A 22,026-nucleotide genomic window follows, 5' to 3' on the forward strand; every position below is an offset into this window, starting at 1 on the left:
ACAATCATACATGTATGGTCTGACTAGTGATTTGTCAATTGGCAGACGTATGCATTATGTTCATTATTGCTCCTTTTGCTGCAACCCATAATCTTATTGGCTTTGGCAGCAGCTGCTTGGCATTAGGGTTGAGCGATCATGAAAGATCGGATCCAAATCGACAATCAAGCAAATTTCACAATCGCGATCGGCTGGAAAATGATTGAAAATTGGATTTTAAAAGCGATCCTGAAATCTCAAGATCGGCCCAACCCTACTTGGCATTGATTTCTACAGCTCAGTTTACTGTCAACTAAAAGTCCCTTTCCATGCAATTTTTGCCCAGTGTTTTTTTTCCATTATGTATGTAATTTTAACCTGTATTTCCTTTTTCCATGTACATATACTTTGTACATTTATCGGTATTAAACCTCACTCACCACTTCAGCAGTTACTTCAGCACATTTTCCCCCAGATTGAGCATCAAAGACTATCAAAGATCAGGAACTGGATTGGGTAAACTTACTAAGGTCAATCCAAGTATGGTTGAGTGAAGGGGGCATAAGCCAAAGGTCTCATGTTGTGGAAAAGCTACTTTTTTTTTTTTTTTTTGCAGATTTTGCTGGTGTCTAAGTCAAGAGTGGCTTGAATGGGAAACATAAAAAAAAAACATTTAAAGGGGTTCTATCATTGGGAAAAGTCCTTTTTAGATAAGCACATACTTGCATAGCCCTTTAGAAAGGCTATTTCCCACCTACCTCTTGTATGTAAATTGGAATCAGTCCATTTTTATTCATATGCTAATGAACTCCCACCATGCACCGGAAGTGTCACTGTGCACTGTCTGCTCTATGTGTATGTATAGCAGAGGCTGCTGGGCTGATGACTCCTTTCTGCTCTACATACACATAGAGCAGACTGTGATCATAGACACTTCCGATGCATGGTGGAAGCTCATTAACATATGACTAAAAACGGACTTATTCAAAAGCTACTGAGGCAATTTACATACAAAAGGTAGGTGTGGAATAGCCTTTCTAAGGGCTATGCAAAGATGTGCTTATCTAAAAATGACTTTTCCCAATGATACAGCCCCTTTAAATGTTCCCCTTTTATCACATCCACTCTCGGTTTTGGCTCAAAAAATCACAGCGAAACCCTGCAACAAAAAAAAAAAGGTTAGAATTTGCACAATGTGGAACAGACAGGTAGTGAGACATGCAAAAAACACATCCATTTATCACAAGGTAGAGAGTGGGCATGTAGTGTATAAAAAGCTCAAGGAGTTCATGCTGGGTAGCTGAGAATCTGCAGATCTCAGGACAAGAAAGGAATAATGGCAGCAGAACATTGAAAACAATGTATTACACGCTCATCCTAGTTTAATCCTCGCTAGCATTAAACATGACAATTACTGACAGAAGCAAGGCTTTTAATAATTCTGATGCATGGATGGTCTTGAGATGTGCCAAAATTATTTAGAAGATTGTGCACCACAAATTATGACTGTATTTAGTCTGGAAACTGACAAACAGCAGGTATAAATTTATGGTCATGTGACTTCCATTGTAGTGGCTAATTCTAATACTGATTTCATATCCATAGTGTTTAATGAATTCTGCAACTTCCAACATTTGGGGAGGCACATGCGGGGGAAGTGCTAGCCGCAAAGCATAGCGGATGAAGAGGTATGTGTTAATGCTAGTGCACAAATTTATAGATAGGGTTAAAAATAAAATAAAATTACTTTGTATGCATTGTGTTACAACTAAAATGAAAATATCTGACTATTTGCAAATTTGGCAAATAAGGAGGTTTTTTTTTTTTCTCAAAAATTGACATTTGCCTCACAAAAGAAACTATTCCAGATTGTGATTATGACATTCACCTTGGTCAATCAAGCAGCTAAGGTGCAGTGACTTTCAGAAAATGAGGATAATTTATTGATACAAACTTGCTCCGTCAGGGTTGCACTCCAATGAAATGAATATAGTTAGCTAGATGTGGATGATGGAATCTGCAACAGATGCACTTTTTGGTGCATAAATATTCCATCAACCCCTCGGACCATTTCTCTCACTTAACCTTGAGCTCCTCTCTACCTTCTCTCCACAAATGAATAACATTTCTTCTGCCTACGCAAAGACAGTCAACAACTGGAAAACAACTCCATTGTGATGCTAGATGAAACTGTTAATGTCATATTCAGTCAATGAAGGGGATAACTGGATACACAAGCTCTCCTTGAAGATTCGCTTCTTAAATTATTCTATTTTCTACCACAATCAAAAGCGTTGCGTAATTCTTCCAGGTTCCTTCTTACATAAGCTTGTATTCAGAGCTTCAGGATGAAGGCCAATTAATCTCTGTTAACCCAGAAAGCTGACCAAATGAAATGCCTTTTCCGGACTGTACCCTATTACCGAATAAGTCATTTGCTTAGCCTGGGAATGAGTGATGGGATGGCAGAGTCACTAAGGCTTGAGACTTTCTCCATAAATCTGCCAAAATGTTGTGTGGATTACTCGCGAGGATTAATTACAGTATCTGCCCTTCAAACAAGGCCTTGACCTTAATCAGCTGCTCATTGGTACAAACTTCAGGATGTAACGATCACATAGTGAAGGCACGACCAGACAATAAAAAAATCATAGAAATGAGTTCACTAAACCAGGATATATATCCCTCTTCAACCGTTTCCTTGTAGATAGGAAGCCCTCGCAGACAGTCTCCTTTCCATCTATACCAGTACATCATGTAGTTTTTTGTAATTGCTTTTGTATTATGTAAGTAAATATTTTTTGTCTATTGGTGTTCTAAAGGAGAATTAGCAATTGCTAAAGGAAGGGTGTCACTTCAAACAGCTGTAGCTCCGATTTTAGGTACCTAGAAGGGCTTGGGGTGTCAATTGAAAGCTGAAAGTCTTAAAACATGGTCAAAAATATGATTCTGGGGGCGTGGCTTAACCGTTGAGGCGACCAGACGTTCTCCTCAGGAGCTCCGCCAAAACTGGCGAGAAATCTACATCCATCTGCCTCTCTGGTGCCACTTTTCATTAGACCTACTAGAAGGGATTTCCCCCCAACCCCTGTTGGCTCACTCTGGAGTGATTTTGAGAGATCCATCCCCAAGAAGTGGTAACTCCGTTGTGCGGCCTACCACGCTTCTTGGAGCCGCCCGCCATCTTACAGACTGAGCTGCACTACCCACATCCGCTCCCGTGCTCACTCGCCTGCTGAGAGAGACTTACCTTTCCTGCGGCACATACGCTGGTTTCTCACGACTGCACCCGGCTTGACATTGCGGTCTGTGGAGTCTCGCTACTCGACCCGCCTCGGACGCCTTGCCGCGGACACTTACTTCCGGCGAGGCCTTATCGCTGCTACGGGTGTTGGATCCTTACAAGCGCCGGACCCTTCCTGCCTTCCTGCTTCTCCTACGGTAGAGCTCTCCACCACCGCATCTCGGCAGCCTGCCTCAACAGGGTGGATCTTTCTCCTCAGTACACCGGGATACTCCGGAGGGAACATCATCACCTGCCTGCAGCTAAGTGTACCAGCCCTCTCTCTCCTTCTCTCCGTGTGCCGTCTTTCCCACCCCTCCCCCCTTGCTCCGCCATTTCCCTCCATCTAAGAAGTGACTAGTAGGGCCCAGGTAGTAGAGTGCTGAGCATCTACACAAACATCAGGGAAGCTCCTCATACTACCTGGTCTCACCCTCTGGACACCCTTCCTTCCCTCATCCTCCCTCCAGCACCTACGTTGTCTCCCCTCCAACTCTGGTGTACTTCTTCAGGGACAGTACCTTTCTTTTTGGACATTAACCCTTAAGTTGACTGCACTCCACTGCTGCATAACATGTGCTTCTAACTCTACACTGGGACACTACTCCACGGTTTATTAGTCTGCTGCATTTTGACATGGTTAAGATTGGGAAGGACAGGCCCTCTGACCCTTCATCACAACTGAAGTCCCCTGTTCCTACGGCTGACATGCAGAAGTTTTTGAAAAAACAGAACGCTGCGCGCGCTATTCTACCCCACAAGGCGCAGCCCTCACAAAGCACCACCTCAGAGGCATGTGCTCCTGACTCGGAGGATGAGTCCCTAGACCAGAATAGTGATTCCACAGTTATAACTCAGGGATTTTTGAAGGAAGCCCTATCTCACGCGCTAGTCCCTGTACTCTCAGAAATCGCAGAACTTCGCACTGACATGAAAGCTCTGGGTAAAAGAGTTGACACCCTGGAGGTGAAACAGACGAAGTCGCAGAAAGCCGCCTCCGCCTTAACTCATAAAGTAGATGCTCATTCTGAACACTTTAATAAAACATATTTACTTCTGGAGGATCTTGAAAACAGGAATAGACGAAGGAATGTTCGTATTAGGGGGATCCCTGAAAAATACCCTCCTGAGTCTCTACAGGAGATAGTTAGCTCTGTTTTCAAATCACTTCTTGGCGAGGAGAGGGCTGGGAAGATAGATATCGAGAGAGTACATAGAGCAATCAGACCTCGACCTGATGATAGAGATCCTCCTAGGGATGTAATTTGTGGTCTCACCTCCTCAGCCCACACCTCAGAAATACTGAAGTCAGCCAGGGATAAGAAAGACTTGTCATATGATGGAGCACAATTGCAAATCTTTCAGGACCTTTCGCCTGTCACGTTGCAAAAAAGGCGAATGCTACGTCCTCTACTAGACGTTCTGAAAGCACGTAACATCCAATATGCATGGTTGTTCCCGTTTGGCCTATCTATCCTAAAGAATGGCAGGAGATATAATGTTTTTACACCCAAGGACTTGGATCCTATCTGGGCAGTGCTAGGCGTACCACCTATACAAGTCCCCTCCTGGTTGCCTTTTCCGGGGGACCAAGATCCTGACCAGATGTTTACTGCTGGTGACCCGCCTCACACCCCTGGTCGTTATAAGTCTCCAAAAGCTAAAAAACAGCATGCACGCTTGCAGGACTCTGACCAGTGAGAGGGGCTGCAATGACACTGGTTTATTGTATTATCTTTCTGTCTTACAGGATACTTGTTGCTGTTTAAATACTGTTTTATTGTTATTTCACTGCACTCCGAGCTAGACGGTAACCTCCGGGGTACCCGCACGATTGTGCTATCCTGATCCTGACTTAGTTTGCTACAGTTACATGTTTGTTCGAACTCCTCTTACTCCAGCTCCACATTGATTTGGATCCATGTGCGGGGTCCCCTGAGCGTTGCCTCACGCTCTCAATACTCTTACGCATACCTTGACCATGTTCTTCATGTAGCTGTCTTTAGTTTACCATAAGGGCGTGGACATTTAGTGTCCCTTACGTACACGTATTTATCTATATCGTATTACTGCTATTAATCAACCTATATTGTAAGAGACTACGTAGTTTGTTGTTAATATATATTGCATTTTCTCTTGCATTTCCTTCCCCCTCTCACTTCCACTTCAGTCACTTCCCAAGCCTCTTCTATTGTATCTCAGGTTCCGTTTATCTTTTTATAGTGACGATGGCTATACCTACCTCACAGATTGATGCTCTTTTACGCTGTGTCACACTCAACGTAAACGGTTTCAACTCCCCGAACAAGCGACATTCGGTGCTGAGTCTGCTCCGTAAATGGAAAACGGACGTAGCGTTCCTCCAAGAAACTCACTTCAAGGGGACCAAGATCCCCTACCTACCGGTGAAGTCCTTCTCCCAATGTTTCCACAGCACCCACCCCACCTCAGCCTCGAAGGGAGTCTCTATTTTATTTTACACGAATGTGCCATTTATATGTAAGACACAATATGCAGACCCGGATGGCAGGGCGCTCTTTGTAAAAGGCTCGATAGCAACGATCCCGTACACATTTGCCTCTCTATATGCACCTAACAAGAACCAGACATCCTGGTTAGTGGCCACGCTGCAATCCCTTAGCCTTTTCACAGAAGGACACTTGATCCTTGGCGGAGACTTCAATGTAGCCCTGAACTGCCTCTTAGATTCTTCCACCTCTAAAGCTCTTCTCTCCCAGAGATCGATTGGTGCAATACATAGAGCTCTTCAAGATCTGAATCTGATAGACACCTGGCGCTCGCATCATCCAAAAGACCGAGACTATACCTTCTATTCTCCAACAGCAAAAACCTATCACCGCATCGATTATTTATTCGTCTCCAAAGAGTTATTCCCCCTCACCTCAGAGGCAAAGATTGGCTCCATCACGGTATCCGACCATTCGCCTGTGTCACTGTCCCTCTGCCTTAAACGAGTTCCGAAAGGACAATGGACGTGGCGTCTCAACGAATCGCTCCTTGACTCGCCAGAGAATCTCGACTCACTTGAACGGCATCTGAAGGACTACTTTACTTCTAACACCACACCTGATGTTGCCCCTCCAATGATATGGGAGGCACACAAGGCGTATATTAGAGGTGTCCTTATCTCCATTGCGGCGAAAGCGAAGAAAACCGAACAACAAGCGCTAGATTCCGTGTTGAATAATATTGCACGCTTGGAACGGCAACATAAACGAACCTCGGCCACTGCTTCTATGGAAGAGCTCACAGCATACAGAGAAGCATTACTGGATCTACTGAACAAGAAGGCCGCTAAACATCATCTGCATTCTCGTAAGCTGATTTATGCCCACGGAAACAAGGGTAGTCGACTTATGTCCTCACTCATTCACAAAGCTAAACAAAAATCGTATATAGCGAATATTCGTGTTGGGAATAACACCTCCACATCTATCACTTCAGAGATTGCGAATGAATTTGTGAAGTTTTATTCGACTTTGTACAACCTTGACGCTCAGGCCGATCCTTGCCTACGTCCAGATAGGAATACTTTAGTAACTGCTTTCCTAGACAACTTAGCCTTACCGGAATTATCACCTGAACAAACAGACTCACTGATGGACCCTATCTCTCATGAGGAATTAGTAGAAGTCCTTGACAGTTTTCCTGCGGGAAAGAGCCCAGGACCGGATGGTCTGCCCTTAATCTACTATGTCAAGTTCAAATCCATTCTGATCCCTCATTTGGCAAGGATGTGCAACACTCTCCTGACTGGAGCCTCCTTGCCATCCCAAACTCTTGAGGCACACATAGCGTTAATTCCTAAAGAGGGACGAGACCTCACCTCTTGTGGCAATTATAGACCCATCTCCTTGCTGAATCTAGATCTAAAAATATGGGCCAAGGTCCTTGCATTGAGAATGAAACCACTGATACCTGAACTGGTAGACCCGGAACAGTCGGGCTTTATTATTGGTCGTGAAGGAAAGGATAACACCGCACGCCTTCTCCCACTGATATATAAGGCAAGGAAAGAGAATGTGCCGTTACTTCTTTTGGGAGTGGATGCGGAAAAGGCGTTCGACAGGGTCTCTTGGGATTTCATGAGAGCAACTCTACTGAAGTTCAAGTTTCCCTCTTCGTTTGTGGATGCCATCTTCACCTTATACAACAATCCTTATGCCAGGCTTAAGGTGAACGGGACCCTGTCGGACGCCTTCCAGATACGGAATGGAACCAGACAGGGATGCCCATTGTCCCCAACGTTATTTGTTCTTGTTCTGGAGACACTCCTATCGAGGATCAGGAAGGATTCGAATATTCAAGGGATGCAGTCTGGAAGCACTTACACGTCAGCTACGGCTTTCGCGGATGACGTTCTTTTTGTGGTCTCAAACCCTGAGGTTGCCCTTCCCCGGATTGCAGTGGTGTTGTCGGAATATGGGAATCTATCCGGATATAAGGCGAATTTGGAGAAGTCAGAAATCCTGAACGTTTCTTTGCCTCAAAAAAGAGCAGAAGCCTTGAAGGCTAGTACTCCGTTCCAATGGGCGACCTCTTCTATCAAGTACCTGGGGGTTCACCTTACTCCCAGACTTGAAGATCTCTATATGAAGAACTTTCACCCCTTGCTGGCCCAATTTAAGAAGGACTTAGATTCCTACCAACATCTACCTCTGTCCTGGTTTGGGAGAAAAACGCTTATCCAAACTTACTTGTTTCCTAAACTTACATATAAACTCAGCATGCTCCCCATCTACCTGCCCAAAGACTTCTTCAAGACCCTACGCTGTATATTCACCAAATTCATATGGAGTCATAAACCTCCCAGACTAGCTTGGTCTCTTTTAGTCAAACCTAGATCTCAAGGTGGGATTGGGCTGCCGGACGCCCAGCTGTATTATCGAACGACTCAACTTCGTTGGTGGGCCCATCTACTCTTTCCAATCACAGTATCTACGATTACTCTCTCCCCCACTCAACTTAACGATTTGTGGCTCCCCAGGAAGACGCCCTCTCACCCAGACACCAAAAATCCGATGTTCAGGGGTGCCTTTGAAATCTGGAAGATGTTGGGTCCGACTCTGGCCCCAGAACCGTCCCCCCTTTTACCAGTAGCACTGTTGCCTTCTTATTTGGGGGATCAACATCGCCAATACGCATCAGTATGGAATTCACTCCGCGCACTTAGCTTGAGAGATCTGTGGGATGAAGACCTGAAACAGATCACGACAGACCCGACATCCATACCTCAGCTCCCACGGTGCTCTTTCCTTCATAAAGAACACGTCAGATTTGTTCTCAACAAATTGAACGATTCCCCAAACTTAAGAGTTCAACTGACTCCCTTTGAGAAGCTGCTAACATCTCAGACAAAGATGTTACGGAAAGTCTCCTCTCTCCTACACAGGTTTATATCCCCTCCTTCCAGCTATAAACCGGCCTATATGACCACCTGGGAGAAAGACCTGAATATAATGTTGTCTCAAGAAGAAGTTGATCGTGCTTTACGCAACTCTCAAGGCTTCTCCACCTGTGTTCGACTAAAAGAAAATTCCTTTAAGATCCTGTCGAGGTGGTACAGATCCCCAGAGGGACTGGTCAGACGTGGACTTAGTGACAATCCATTATGTTGGAGGTGCCTAAAACATGTAGGTTCCTACCTACACATTTGGTGGGACTGTCCGATAATAGCAGAATTCTGGGAGGCTATCGCTGAGAAAATTGAACGGATTACCGGCACACCCATCGATTTAACGCCGGAAGCGTTGTTTCTTTACCAACCGAATGCGACATACAATCCGACAATAGACTTGCTAGTCACACATCTTCTGGCAGCGGCCAAACTCCTGGTGCCGCGGTACTGGTTACAAACCCTTGCTCCTCCGCTTGCATTGTGGGAGAACACAATTCACGAGATTGCCAGATTGGAAGAGCTGTTAAGTTGGTCCGCACGAACACATGACAAATATATTAAGATCTGGGACCCTTGGCATGCACATTGGAGAAGGACGCACCCCATGTGAATGAGCCATGATCATATTGGCAGCGGCTAGGGTCCACATCTTTACTTCTGTAGCGCTTATAGCCCCTATCTGTCTCTTGGGTACCTGGAACCTTCTCTTTCTCTCCCCCTCCCTCCCCCCGGCTTTCAATTCCCGTACTCCTCCTTGGTAAGCTTCCCTCCCCTTCCTAGAGAGGATGGTATTTCTTTTTCAGACCGTACACTTTTAAAGATTGAGTATTCATGAAACCTGCGTTTATTTTATTTGTCTTTATTCGCTTAATCTACAACCAGGCATACAATTGCTGTTTAGACATATGTTTTGCAGTTTATGTTCTTGTAACTGCATTGTTCTTGTCTTGTATTTATTGTTCCCCTTCCGCACCTCACCCCTCCCCTCCCTTTCTCTTTTTGTTCCCTTGCCCCTGTCCCTTCCCTGTCCCCCCTCCCCCTTGTATATTGTGTAAAACTTGAAAAAAATCCCAATAAAAGTTTTTGAATTAAAAAATATGATTCTTATATGCTGCGGTATATACAAATCACATTCCCAAGTGTGTTTTTAGCCAATGATTTCTCTAATTTTAGTATGGATAGAGCTGCAGTATAAGTAGCATATTGTGGAGGCGTATCCATTTAAGATCCTCTGCTCCTGGGCCTCCTGCTGTTTTAGCACAGTTGAGAGTTTGTTATAGTGTACCAGTCCAGCCAGGGCTCTGAGTTCCTCGGGTTTCTGAAGAGTTAACGTTAGTTGCTCTTTTGATTGACATCCTTCCTTGCCAACCAAATCTGGGGTGGATTCTTGATATCCTTTATATAGATTTCCAACCCTCTAGTGGTTGCTTGCTATTAGTCTCACTGAACATGCTAGCGTTATACTGTTTCTCTGATTATCTAGTTCTGACCTTGACTTTTCCCTTTGACTATTCTTGTGTTTCTGATTCTGTACTTTGGTTCTGACCCTTGGCTCTCTTGAATCCTATGTCTGATTGACTTGTCTGCATTTTGTTATAGGAAGGGACTGTCGCCCAGTTGTCCTCTACCACCTAGGGTAGTTGAGGCAAGTAGGTAGGGACTGGAGATTGGTCTAGCATTAGGACTCCATCATTACCCTTCCTCCCAGGTTCCAGCAGCAGCTACTGGGGAATTGCTCAACAGGAAATTCCCTAACAAACACATAGTTAGAGTGTTGTTAGGGTGAACTTTAGAACCAATTTTTTTGCTAAAGGAAAGTACAATAGTTTGCCTATGCAATAGTAAAATATAAAACTAAAGTAAAACTACAGTTCTAGTTACACTTTAATTTTCTAAATTTCACCAAATTAGCTAACCAGACTGACTGACTGACAGTTGTCAACTGTCCTGAATTTGCCCAGGCCAAAATAGGGACAGAGTGCCTCCAGTGGGTGTACCCATTCCATTTATAGGTTGACCTGGGCTGTGGAGCGTCTGGGACATAAATGTCCCACTTAATCAGTTTAGCTGATCAACTGAGACACAATCCTCTCCACTGAAGGTTTCTAGAACGTTCAATCATCTATCCATCCCTTCTGACAAGTGTATTTTTTTATTTACATATAATCTTCCTACAATATGTCATACGGCTATACTGAGAATGTACATAACCGCATGCCAATATTAATTGTGAATATATTAAAACGTTAACACCAGGAGAAACCTAAATTCAGACTTGAACTTGGCTTTACTTTAAGCAATTAACTTTCTCAGCAGTAGCCAATCCAGATGAGCTGCAGCTGAAATAAATAATTCCGAAAATATTTTTCTCTCCTCCCAAAAATTTAAGTGGAATCAAAGCCTTGCTGTGCTCAACTGTAAAACAGGCTAATCGCTTCTGCCTTTGATGTGTTCTGCACGATTCTTTCCCATGATAGCTGTCCCTGCTGAGCTGCACCCACTGGTCAGGATTAAGGCAGGCTTGCCTTTCACAGAGACACATCTGGGTGTGACTGTACAGTCGGAATATGTTAGTAAGATGATATAAAAAAAAGCTAAGAAAAATTCTAAACTGATATTACCGATTTCTCATTTTCTTCATAATGCGCACGGTGGTTGCTAAAAATTTAGGAAGCTAAACACAGTAAATCTATGAAATCAACATGACAGCATTTTTTTAATCATGTTCTACCATTACCATGACTATTACATATATGTTTAATAGAGATGAGCGAACACTATTCGAAACAGCCGTTTCGAGTAGCACGCTCCCATAGAAATGAATGGACGTAGTCGGCATGCGGGGGGTTAAGCGACCGGCCGCCGGCAAAGTCTCCGTGCCGGCCACTTCCATTCATTTCTATGGGAGCGTGCTATTCGGAACGGCTGTTCCGAATAGTGTTCGCTCATCTCTAATGTTTAACATATTTTTTTTGCACAATTTTGTTAAATATTGCTTTAGACTTGTGCTCAGTGGGGATTAAAATCTAAATGAGGGCGGGTTCACACCTGCACCCGGGCTCCGCTTTGCAGGTTTCAGTTTCCTGCCCAAGAAACTGGACAGGAGATGGAAAACGGCAGGCAGTTTTTAAACCCATTCATATGAATGGGTTTGAAAAATATATGGCCATGAGCATCATCTGCTCTCTGCAGCGAAACCGTTTCTTTTTAACCGGACACAAAATAGGACATGCAGGACTTTGTGTCCGGTTAAAAAAACGGTTTCGCCGCAGAGAGCAGAAGGCCGGGTTTCTGTCTCCTGTCGGCAGAACGTTATTAGGAGACAGAATTGCAAATTTTTGTTTCATTTCATTTCATCAATGAAATCGTGTACCCATAGGCAGCACATTTTTTTGCGTTATGTCATAAACTGGCACTAAATTTGTCATCATCTATGTACATGCAAAGACATGTTGATAGCCCCATTGTCCTACCAGATTTCTTAGATCAGACTTGCCATTCTCAATCCGACCTCTGTCTGATTTTAGTAGATACCACAGTTGTTTCTATGATTACATCTCTATCCAAATCAGATTTAGCTTTATTTTACTGGTATAAAGGGATGGGTCCTCCCTCTATTATATAGGTCTCCTTTATTTATCAGTATATCTGTGGGTGGTTTAACAGGGCTAAACCCTTGCCTTACCCCAGCCCTACCTGGCTTGACAATTATGCCTTCCTTCCCCTACACCAGACACTGTCTAAAGTGTGCCAGGGCATCTGATTAGATGAAGCCCCCTCAAAAATCTCACTACTAGCTTGTTTTTTGGGGGTTTTTTTATGTAGATTGTGAGCCCCATATAGGGATCACAATGTGCATTTTTTCCCTATCGGTATGTCTTTGTAGAATGGGAGTAAATCCACGCAAACACGGGGAGAACATACAAACTCCTTGCAGATGTTGCTCCTGGGATTCAAACCCAGGACTCCAGCGCTGCAAGGCTGCAGTGCTAACCACTGAGCCACTGTGTTGCCCCCTATCTACTAGCTTGTGAGAGGGTCCACAACTGATACACAATTTATACTGGCACATACTTATGGGCTTCTACAATTCACCAGATTCCAGAAGAGTTCCAACAAACTTACTACTAGGTGGTATTGTAGCCTAGATTATTTCTTTAGATTGCATTTCATGCCTTCAGACCGATTCGTACATTGCAGCAGTGGGAAAGGGACAATCTTGCACATATGGTGGCACTGTCCATTAGTTGAAAGCTATTGGCAACAGGTTGAAGAGTTAATCGACAATATATAAACCTCCAACTAACCTCTCTATTGATTCTATTATGGCTACTTATCAAAGTTTTAGCTAATAATTTTCTGACTGTGATGATATCATTTCCAACATTTCTAATCCCAACCTAATGGTGTCAGGCTATCGAGGCATGGAGAATGAAACTTCATTAGATATGAAATTTTAAAGAAATTATTAGCTGGTAAAAACAAAGTAGAGGGTTCCTTCCAACATTGCTGGGGCCTGTGGCTTGGTACTCTACCACCATGATTGTGTCTATCTTATTAATAGGAATACACCACCCTTTCTACCCATTACCCCCACTTTTTACACTACCCCTCTGCTGTGACCATGCTACAGTGCTGCTCAAACCCCAATCTGTTCTTCAGTTTTTCCTATTACTATTCAGATTGTCTTTTTACCTAGTACATTGTGGAGCAGGAGACATACCGTTGTCATTAGTAAATTAGTATTTTACCTGAAACTATAGTATACCCAATTCCTCTAGGGCGACCTCTATCTTGATCGATTGCCGTTATCATACGTATTGTTGTCCCCTATAGAAAGAACACAAAATAACATTAGAAATAATATGCTTGAAATCAAACATTTCTTGCAGTATACAAGTATCTGTTCACCAATGTTGCTTTTTTTTTTTGACAATTCCAGTCTTGTAGCATTGATATTTTCCTGGGCAGTAGTTTTATGGTACACTTGGTCAATCACTGGTGTTTTTTGTTATGTGGGGTCCAGGTCCTCAGGTTACAACCCTGTCTGAAAGGAAACCATTTCTTCATCTCCTCAACTAAAATCACATTTTTTTTTTGTCTAGAGACGCTTAGACTACAGGGTGGTCCAAAAGTATGGAAATGCCAAGGTGGTGCAAAAGTATGACGAAACCTGAATAAATGGAAGATTGAAATGCCATCCTATCATCATACAAAGTCAACCCTCCACTGATATAAGAGTACATGAGAAGGCACTTGTATTCTTATGGAATTCCATTTATTCTATAGTATCGGTCATGCACTTGGTTATTGGTGAAGATCCTAGCTCTTAAACCACAACTGATGTGCACTGTGCTATCTAGATATATTATGTATAAGGTTGAGCCGATTTTGAGATTTCAGGATAGTTTTTAAAATCCGACTTTCGATCGTTTTCCAGCTGATCGCGATTGTGAATTTTGCTCGATCGCCGATCGGGATCCAATCTTTCCCGATCGCTCAACCTTAGTTTCTTTATGTTTATGGAGTAGGGTTGAGCCAATCTTGAGATTTCAGGATTGTTTTTAAAATCTGATTGTCAATCAATCACTTTCCAGCCAATCCCGATCGTGAAATTTGCTTGATCGCCCTATCTGGATCTGATCTTTCCTGATCCCAATCGCTCAACCCTGTAATCTTGAGATTTCAGAATTGTTTTTAAAATCTGATTTTCGATAGTTTTCCAGCTGATTCCAATTACGATCGTGAAATTTGCTCGATTGCCGATCGGGATCAGATGTTTCCCGATCGTTCAACCCTAGTTCATTTATGTTTATGGAGTAGGGTTGAGCCGATTTTGAGATTTCAGGATTGTTTTTAAAATCAGATTTTTGATCATTTTCCAGCCAATCGCGATTGTGAAATTTGCTCGATCGCCGATCAGGATCTGATCTTTCCCAATCGCTCAACCCTAATTAAGTATTTTATTTTAATACGTTTTAAATGTAAATGTTTGTTTTGTCACAGAGGGTAGAAAATATTGGAGCCCTTTTCATCACCTATAAAATTGTTAAATAACTTTAGTACTTTTTCCACAAACTACCCAAAATGTTAATTAATGCACTGTTCCAAACACTTAGTGCTGCTCCTGCTTCGCTTTTGTAGCTTTACACAGAGCTGTGAAACGCACACTCTCATTTTTTTTCCAGTAGAGAAAATGTCATGCTTGGAATTTGCATGCATAATCACAAGAAAGGCAGGAAGGACAGGCAGCTTCAGTCACTTTGATCCAAGGCTGTAGTTTATCACACATCCTATTAAAAGGTCAGTTTCATCCATTTGCAGAAACAAATAGTTAACCTGGCAACTGTGCAAATATTACTTTTACCAATCACTTAAAATCACAGTACCCAATATCCAAAAGTAGACACCAAAAGCCCTAGCTACATTATTTCTATTATGTTTTATCATAATCGACCATGTAGATTGTACTTGGATATAATTTAGCGAAATTCTTCATACATTGCAATTCTTTGATTTAATGTGGGGTCACATGTGGTGGTAGCCAAAGCGCAAAGAAAGCTATACCTGGAGCATGATGCATTTTTTCATGTCGTATAGAGAAGTCTATTGGAACAATATCATAGAAAAAAAACCCTGTCTTTTGATAAATAAATAAAAACCTACCCCCAAAATACCATCTGAGGGTCCATTCAGACAGAGGAAAACGGTGAAGAATTTGGTGTGGAATTTCAGCGCTGAAAAAAAAACCTCCTATTGACTTCAATGAGTTTCTTTTTCTGCTAGTAGAAAAAGGAACCCAATCAAATCAATGGGAGGCTTATTTTTCAGTGCTGAAATTCCACACCAAATTCCTCACCATTTTCCTCCATGTGAATGGACCCTAAGGGTATGTTCATACTGAGTTTTTTGGTGGAATCCGCCTCAGAGTCCGTCTGAAAAATTGCCTGAGATTTATTTCAATGGGAGTCTTTAGCAGTTTTTTCCCGCTAGTGATTTTTTTTTATTTTTTTTTTATAGCTAGTGGGAAAAAAGCAACATGACCTTTCTTCACGTGGATTCCATGGCTAAGTCAGCGGCGGCATCCACGGCTCGAGACTCTCTCCTAATTAGGTCCATTCATCAGGGCCTTATCAGGAGCAGGATGCCACAACTGAATCCCGTTGCGACTAGCTGCGCAAAAAAGCCACACGGCGGAAACCTTTTTCGCCGGGTGAACTTACTCTAAACGCCACAAAGAAAAATTATGTTTTCTGCATTAATCTTCATTTTAATAAATATTTTTGTATTAATATTTCACAACAGATTGCATGCAAGGTCTCCACTCAAAAAACACTGAAAAAAAAACACTTAAAAAAATTCCATTAAGGATGGAGCAAAAAACGATGTATCTTTCCAAAAGATTGAAATTTCATTTGGTCAAATCAGAGATTTATTGATAAAATGTCTTGGTGTGAACAGGTTAGAGGACTGTAACTACTGTGATCAACCTCTTGTCATTTTAAATAAATGTAAGACAAGCTACTTTTTCAAGGTGCCTAGGTTTCTGATTACTCTCGACTTCAAGACTTGAATCTCGGTTTCTCCCCTTTAGGCTGGTCTTACACAAATGTAATTTAAAGGGATTCTACCATTAAAAACTTTTTTTTTTCTCCCTAACACGTTGGAATAGCCTTAAGAAAGGCCGTTCGTCTCCTACCTTTAGATGTCTTCTCCGTCCTTCAGTTTGGTTAAAATTCCATTTTCCGCAGGTATGCAAGAGTTCTCTAGCAGAACTGGGGGCGGGCCCCAGTGCTCAAATAGCACTGGGGGCATCCCCAATGCTGCAAGAGTACTCTCCAGCGCCGCCTCCATCTTCTTCAGGAACGTCCTTTTCTTGTGTGTTCTTCCGGCGGTGGCTTCAAACTTCTAGGCCTCGGGCCATTTTTCTTGTGGCCGCAGACATGCGATGTCGGCTTTGCCCTAAGCCCGAGGCCTAGATGTTTGAAGCCACCGCCGGAAGAACACACAAGAAAAGGACGTTCCTGAAGAAGATGGAGGCGGCGCTGGAGAGTACTCTTGCAGCATTGGGGACGCCCCCAGTGCTGTTTGAGTGCTGGGGTCTGCCCCCAGTGCTGCGAGAGAACTCCTTTGTATACCGGCGGAAAACGGGATTTTAACCGCATGGCAGGGTGGAGAAGACATCTAAAGGTAAGAGACGAATAGCCTTTCTTAAGGCTATTCCGATGTGTTAGGGAGAAAAAAAGGTTTTAATGGTAGAATCCCTTTAAGTCCACAAATGGTCTGCAATTGCAGGTTATCAATTGCAGACCATTTGTGGACACATTGTATTCAGTGCGGCCTCTTACACCACCAAATATTTTATCCATGGTGTGCTATGCCGTGACCGAGGTCCGCACTGAAAACCGCAGGTCCACAAAGGCTGTGAATTCACGGCAATGCACAGACTCGCCCATGGAACTCTATGGGCGCGTGCGGCAGGACACGGACATCTGTGGAATGTCTATTTGGAGTAAAATATTAGTGTTGCTCATCAGTAGCCATTAGTTGACCAACATTTGTGAATGATTCAACAACATTAGTGATAGTCTTTATATTATTTAAGATAAAATGAGGTATATCTAGTCATTGCAATACGAAATAGCAATTGCAAAAGCAGCTGCATGTATAGAAAAAGGAACGCACATCGAATAACCGAGAAACATCACATCGCTCATTTATGTTCTTAAAATGGAGGTCAGAAGCCAACAAAACACATTTTCTAAATATTTAAAGGGTCGCTAAGTCTTGAACACATTTTGTATCAGTAATACACTTAAGAAAATTTGTAATATATCTTATAGGATAGAAATGCTCTTTGTGCTCTCATCAGGCTGTTTCCCTGCTCTGCCTCCCCGCTGATAAACTGACTTTCACTTTGAAAATTCTGCCAAATCCATCTTGAGATGCGCTACAAGGCACAGGACTCAGATTACAGGTCTACAGAAGATTATAAAGGGATATGGGGAGGAGTGAGCAGAGGAAGATAAAAACAGTAGAAACACAGCTTTGGAGCCAATGCCAGGAGTGGATTGAGCAGAAGGGAGAAGTCTAAGAACTTTTTAAATATTTCCCATTCCTTCTTTAGCCTCTGCTAGGTTTGGCTCATAAAATGCATTTAAGTCTGCAACAAAAAAAAACATCTTTTCCACATTGTGGGGTCTTAGCTTAAGAGTGATTCTGTAGTTGAACAGTAGATTCCCGTTCTGTTCCGTAGAAATCCCAGTTTTCGTCGGTATACTAATGTTTTCTGTCACAGCACTCAAACAGCACTGGGCGCGTTCCCAATGCTGCAAGAGAACTCTCCAGCGCCGCCGCCATCTTCTTCTGGAACGGGCTCTCTTTGCGTCTAATTCCGGAGGTGGCTTCAAACTTCTAGGCCTCGGGCAGCTGACTGCCCATTCCCACCGGCCACAAGAAAATGGCGCTTACAATACTGTGTAAGCAGCCATTTTCTTGTGGCCGTCGGGTATATGCAGTCGGCTTTGCCCTAGGCCTTGAAGTTTGAAGCCACCTCCGGAATTAGACGCAAAGAGAGCCCGTTCCAGAAGAAGATGGCGGTGGCGCTGGAGAGTTCTCTCGCAGCATTGGGAACGCCCCCAGCCCTTTTTCTGAGAGAGGGAGACACAATTTTGGTATAAATTCTCTATCACTTACTGTGTACAGAGTATAGCAGCTTCTCCACCCGTCACCTCAGAGAGAAATGCAAATTAATGCAAATGAGAATACTGATTAAAAATTGCAGGATAAAAGTCGTATAATGATAAAAAAAATGGTGTATACTACTGATTTCTGTATAATTTGTGGTTAGCAACGCTTTCAGAGTACAAAAGCAGTGCTAAGGGTTTACATCTCACTTTTCTTTTGCAACTATGCATCTGAAAAATGAGAACCTTGAAAGATGCTAAATTTATTCTTCAGGTTACGTATGTATTACAAAATAATCTTCTTTCATGGTATGATTTGGAGTCTCCTATATGAGAAACACATATGAAAACTTGTCATCTAACATTGTTTCATTTGTCTGCTATGTGACATTATTCCTCCCACTGTTTACACTAAATTTCCTTGGTTCCTGGGCTGTTTTTTGATCCAAGACATATAACGTGACTCATTCCCCGCCCATCAGCTTGCTGAAGAATACAGGTGGTAAAAAGAAGTGAAAGAAGCCAAAGCTGGTGAGAGGGGGAGATGGAAAACCTCTATGCATGAAAACCCCTAACAGCACTTGGGGTTGGCAAAGTATTAGGGTTGAGCAATCGGGATCGAGAAAGATCCTGAATGAGCAAATTTCATGATCGGGATCGGCTGGAAAATGATCGAAAATCGGATTTTAAAAATGATCCTGAAATCTCAAAATCGGCTCAACCCTACAAAGTATCATTGCCAACTTTCTATTTATGTAAATAATTTCCCCAACAGAGTGTTCATAAGGAACAGCGCGTTTCATTCCAAAAGCATCTTCTATAAATCCCTGGTCAGTGACCTTTGTACAGTTCAGAGCTGCTGGATCTAGTTTCTGCAAGACACCCTTTATATCATGACAGTGATGGTTTTCCCAAGCTTCCTATGCAATTGAGAAAAGTAATTCTAGCCAAAAGAAGAAGCTTGGAAAAAAAAAATAAGCTTAGGAAAAAAAAAAAAAAATGACGGGAGGGTTAGAAGACGAGAAAGAATAATCAAGATTCTGGGTTCCATCCTGAGAATTTATTGTACTTTAATTCACTGTTCCAGAAGGAGAGATATGAACTCAAATCCTTCAACGAGACTATTTCTCCATTTAAAAGACTAGGTGAAGGCGTCGCTCTATCTGACAGCGTACTGGTCACCTGTCAAACATAGGAGTGTAGTTTGGAATGATAAGTGGCAGACGACCATGCTATACATTCTAAAGGCAAACAGTAGCCGGCAAACAATGGATTCACTACATCTCCATGAAAGAAGTTGTACTTCCTCCGGTAAGCTATAGATAGTCTTTGTACAGTTCATTTTCTATGTTCTGATCAGCAGTGTGAAATCATTCAGTGGAGAAAGAAGTGTAAATGAATCAAGCCAAAGAAAACAAGGTGAGTAAAACCCCGTAAAATTTATCTACACAAGACAAGAACATCCACATACGATAAAAGTCTTTCCCAAATTTAAGACAAGAATGTTGCTAGCAAATTTGAAAGCAAGAGTAATAAGCCAAAGTATAAGTACTGTTTCTAATTTCATAAAGTGTAAACTCAATCTAGGAAGTCTAAAACTGTGTTAGATGATACATTTGGTGTACCTAAACTGAGCATCACCTATGATAGAGAGTGGGGTTGAGCCGATCTTGAGATTTCAGGATCAATTTTAAAAGCCGATTTCTGATCATTTTCCAGCCGATCCTGATCGTGAAATTTGCTCGATCACCGATCGGGATCCGATCTTTCCCAATCCTGATCATTCAACCCTATTTATGATATATACATGAATAGGGTTGAGTGGAACTTGAGATAACCTCTGGCCTCGATCCTGCCAGAAAAAGATCGGGATCAGAATTCCAAGCGCGACCGTGAAATTTACTCGACCGCCGATCGGAATGCAATCTTTTCCGATCCCGATCTCTCAACCCTAATAGAGAATATTAGGCATACTTTCTTTGAGGCAAAATGTGAGTTCTGGTGCTTACATGTAGTTAATCAGTGTTAAAAGAGTTTTCCAACAAAGATTATTTACAACTGTCTCCAATGGGAAGTCTAAAGACCCATTAGTATTTAAGCCCTGGTATCTTTCAAAACACAAGAAATTCCTACTCGGCCAAAAACTGGTGAGACAGGTCAATTCTACAGCCAGTGATCATCAGAGTGGACATTTCCTGTGTGTCAAGACCACATGAAGTAAAGATGGCCTTGGGCAATATCAGAAACAGATTGTCACAGGGATAAGTCATCAGATCAATTTAAAGGGGGGGTGTTACAATTCGTTCAATAGTGGATGAAAGAAGACACAATGCTACATCATTGCTGTGGTTCCTTCATTCTCAGTATCAGTTGTGGTCCCATAGGTCATACCCTCAATTATCATAAAAATCATAAAGTGATAACATAGCCATAAGATAATTGTAGTCCTCCTTCTAATTCCATTAGATAACAAATTGAATGAAAAGTGTGGTAATTCAAAGGAACTGGGAAAAGTCAGAGGCATCTGTAAGGACTCACATGGGTTTCAATGGAAGTGGATGGAGAGATTACAAAATTTCTTGCAAACTGTGATATGATCATAACAAATGGGATCCCCTTACCATCCCCCAATATGCATACTCCCACCTAGACACAACCTTCATATGGCTAGCAGAGATGAGCGAATAGTATTCGATCGAATACCTTGCTCCCATAGGAATGCGTGCCGAACACCAAGGGGTTAAGCGCAGTGAATATTTGATGGGCTTAACCCCTTGGTGTTCGGCCGCTTACATGCATTCCTATGGGAGCGAGGTATTTGATCAAATACACTAATAGCTAGGATTAAATAAGGTTTTTCTCTGTATATAGAATGTATAATCAGAAACTATTTCCCCTTGTAACCAACAAACTTTTCATTTTCTATATGGGCGTGATATTTTCTATTGCTAGAGGAGTACAAACATCTTATCTAATGAGAAGTACTTGAGGATATTTCTATTTACTTTCCTCAAAAACATCTATATGTGTGAGAAAATCAATGATGGCATTGTACAGAGTCAACAGGGAGATGGGTTACATGAGGTTATGGTTATACTTAGGCTATACTATTACAAGATCACCGTGTACATTTCACTATATTCTCAACGCATCCACTTCACCTAATCTGAAGCATTGCTCGGAGGTGAACAATTAAACTCTAAAGTCCCTGCAGTTGCTAATTAAATATTGTTAGCACTTCTGTTAAGTACTCAAATAATAGCCGCAAGAGAATCCGACTGTCTCCAGCTCCAATTTATGCAAGGTCAAGGTTCACACTCCCTATAGAATGATTTTTTTTCATAAAGATAAGATACATCTCAGCCATAAAATACTAAATGTCTGAAAATGTGCTCAATACCACGGTTACGCTTTGCATGTACTCTTCAATATAAGATGACAGTAAAATGCATTCAATCTTAGGCACCGCTGAACATCTTTGAGCATTAGGCAGGAATAGTTATAATCCATCGCTATGTCTTAAACTGCAAGGCCCTCGGAGCTGACACATGTCAATCAATGAAGGAATGGGAGGCCTTTTCAACGTTTACTGATGACCAATGTTTTGAAGAAGATTAGTTCAGGGGTTTTAATGGCCTGCTAGGATGCAGTGATGAGGA

At 42.3% G+C, this 22,026-nt stretch overlaps 1 protein-coding gene across 1 annotated transcript in view; it reads right to left on the reverse strand.

Annotated features, from left to right (window-relative positions):
• The window catches only part of CDH23 (cadherin related 23), an 832,275-nt gene that overhangs the window by 458,720 nt on the left and 351,529 nt on the right, over positions 1–22,026 (reverse strand). The window contains exon 9 of the mRNA XM_075257430.1: positions 13,433–13,511. Within this exon, the coding sequence (XP_075113531.1) occupies positions 13,433–13,511 (79 nt within the window). The remainder of the gene's footprint in view (positions 1–13,432; positions 13,512–22,026) is intronic.

The sequence above is a fragment of the Leptodactylus fuscus genome, chromosome 10 (genome assembly GCF_031893055.1).
Source record: "Leptodactylus fuscus isolate aLepFus1 chromosome 10, aLepFus1.hap2, whole genome shotgun sequence".
NCBI lineage: Eukaryota > Metazoa > Chordata > Amphibia > Anura > Leptodactylidae > Leptodactylus > Leptodactylus fuscus.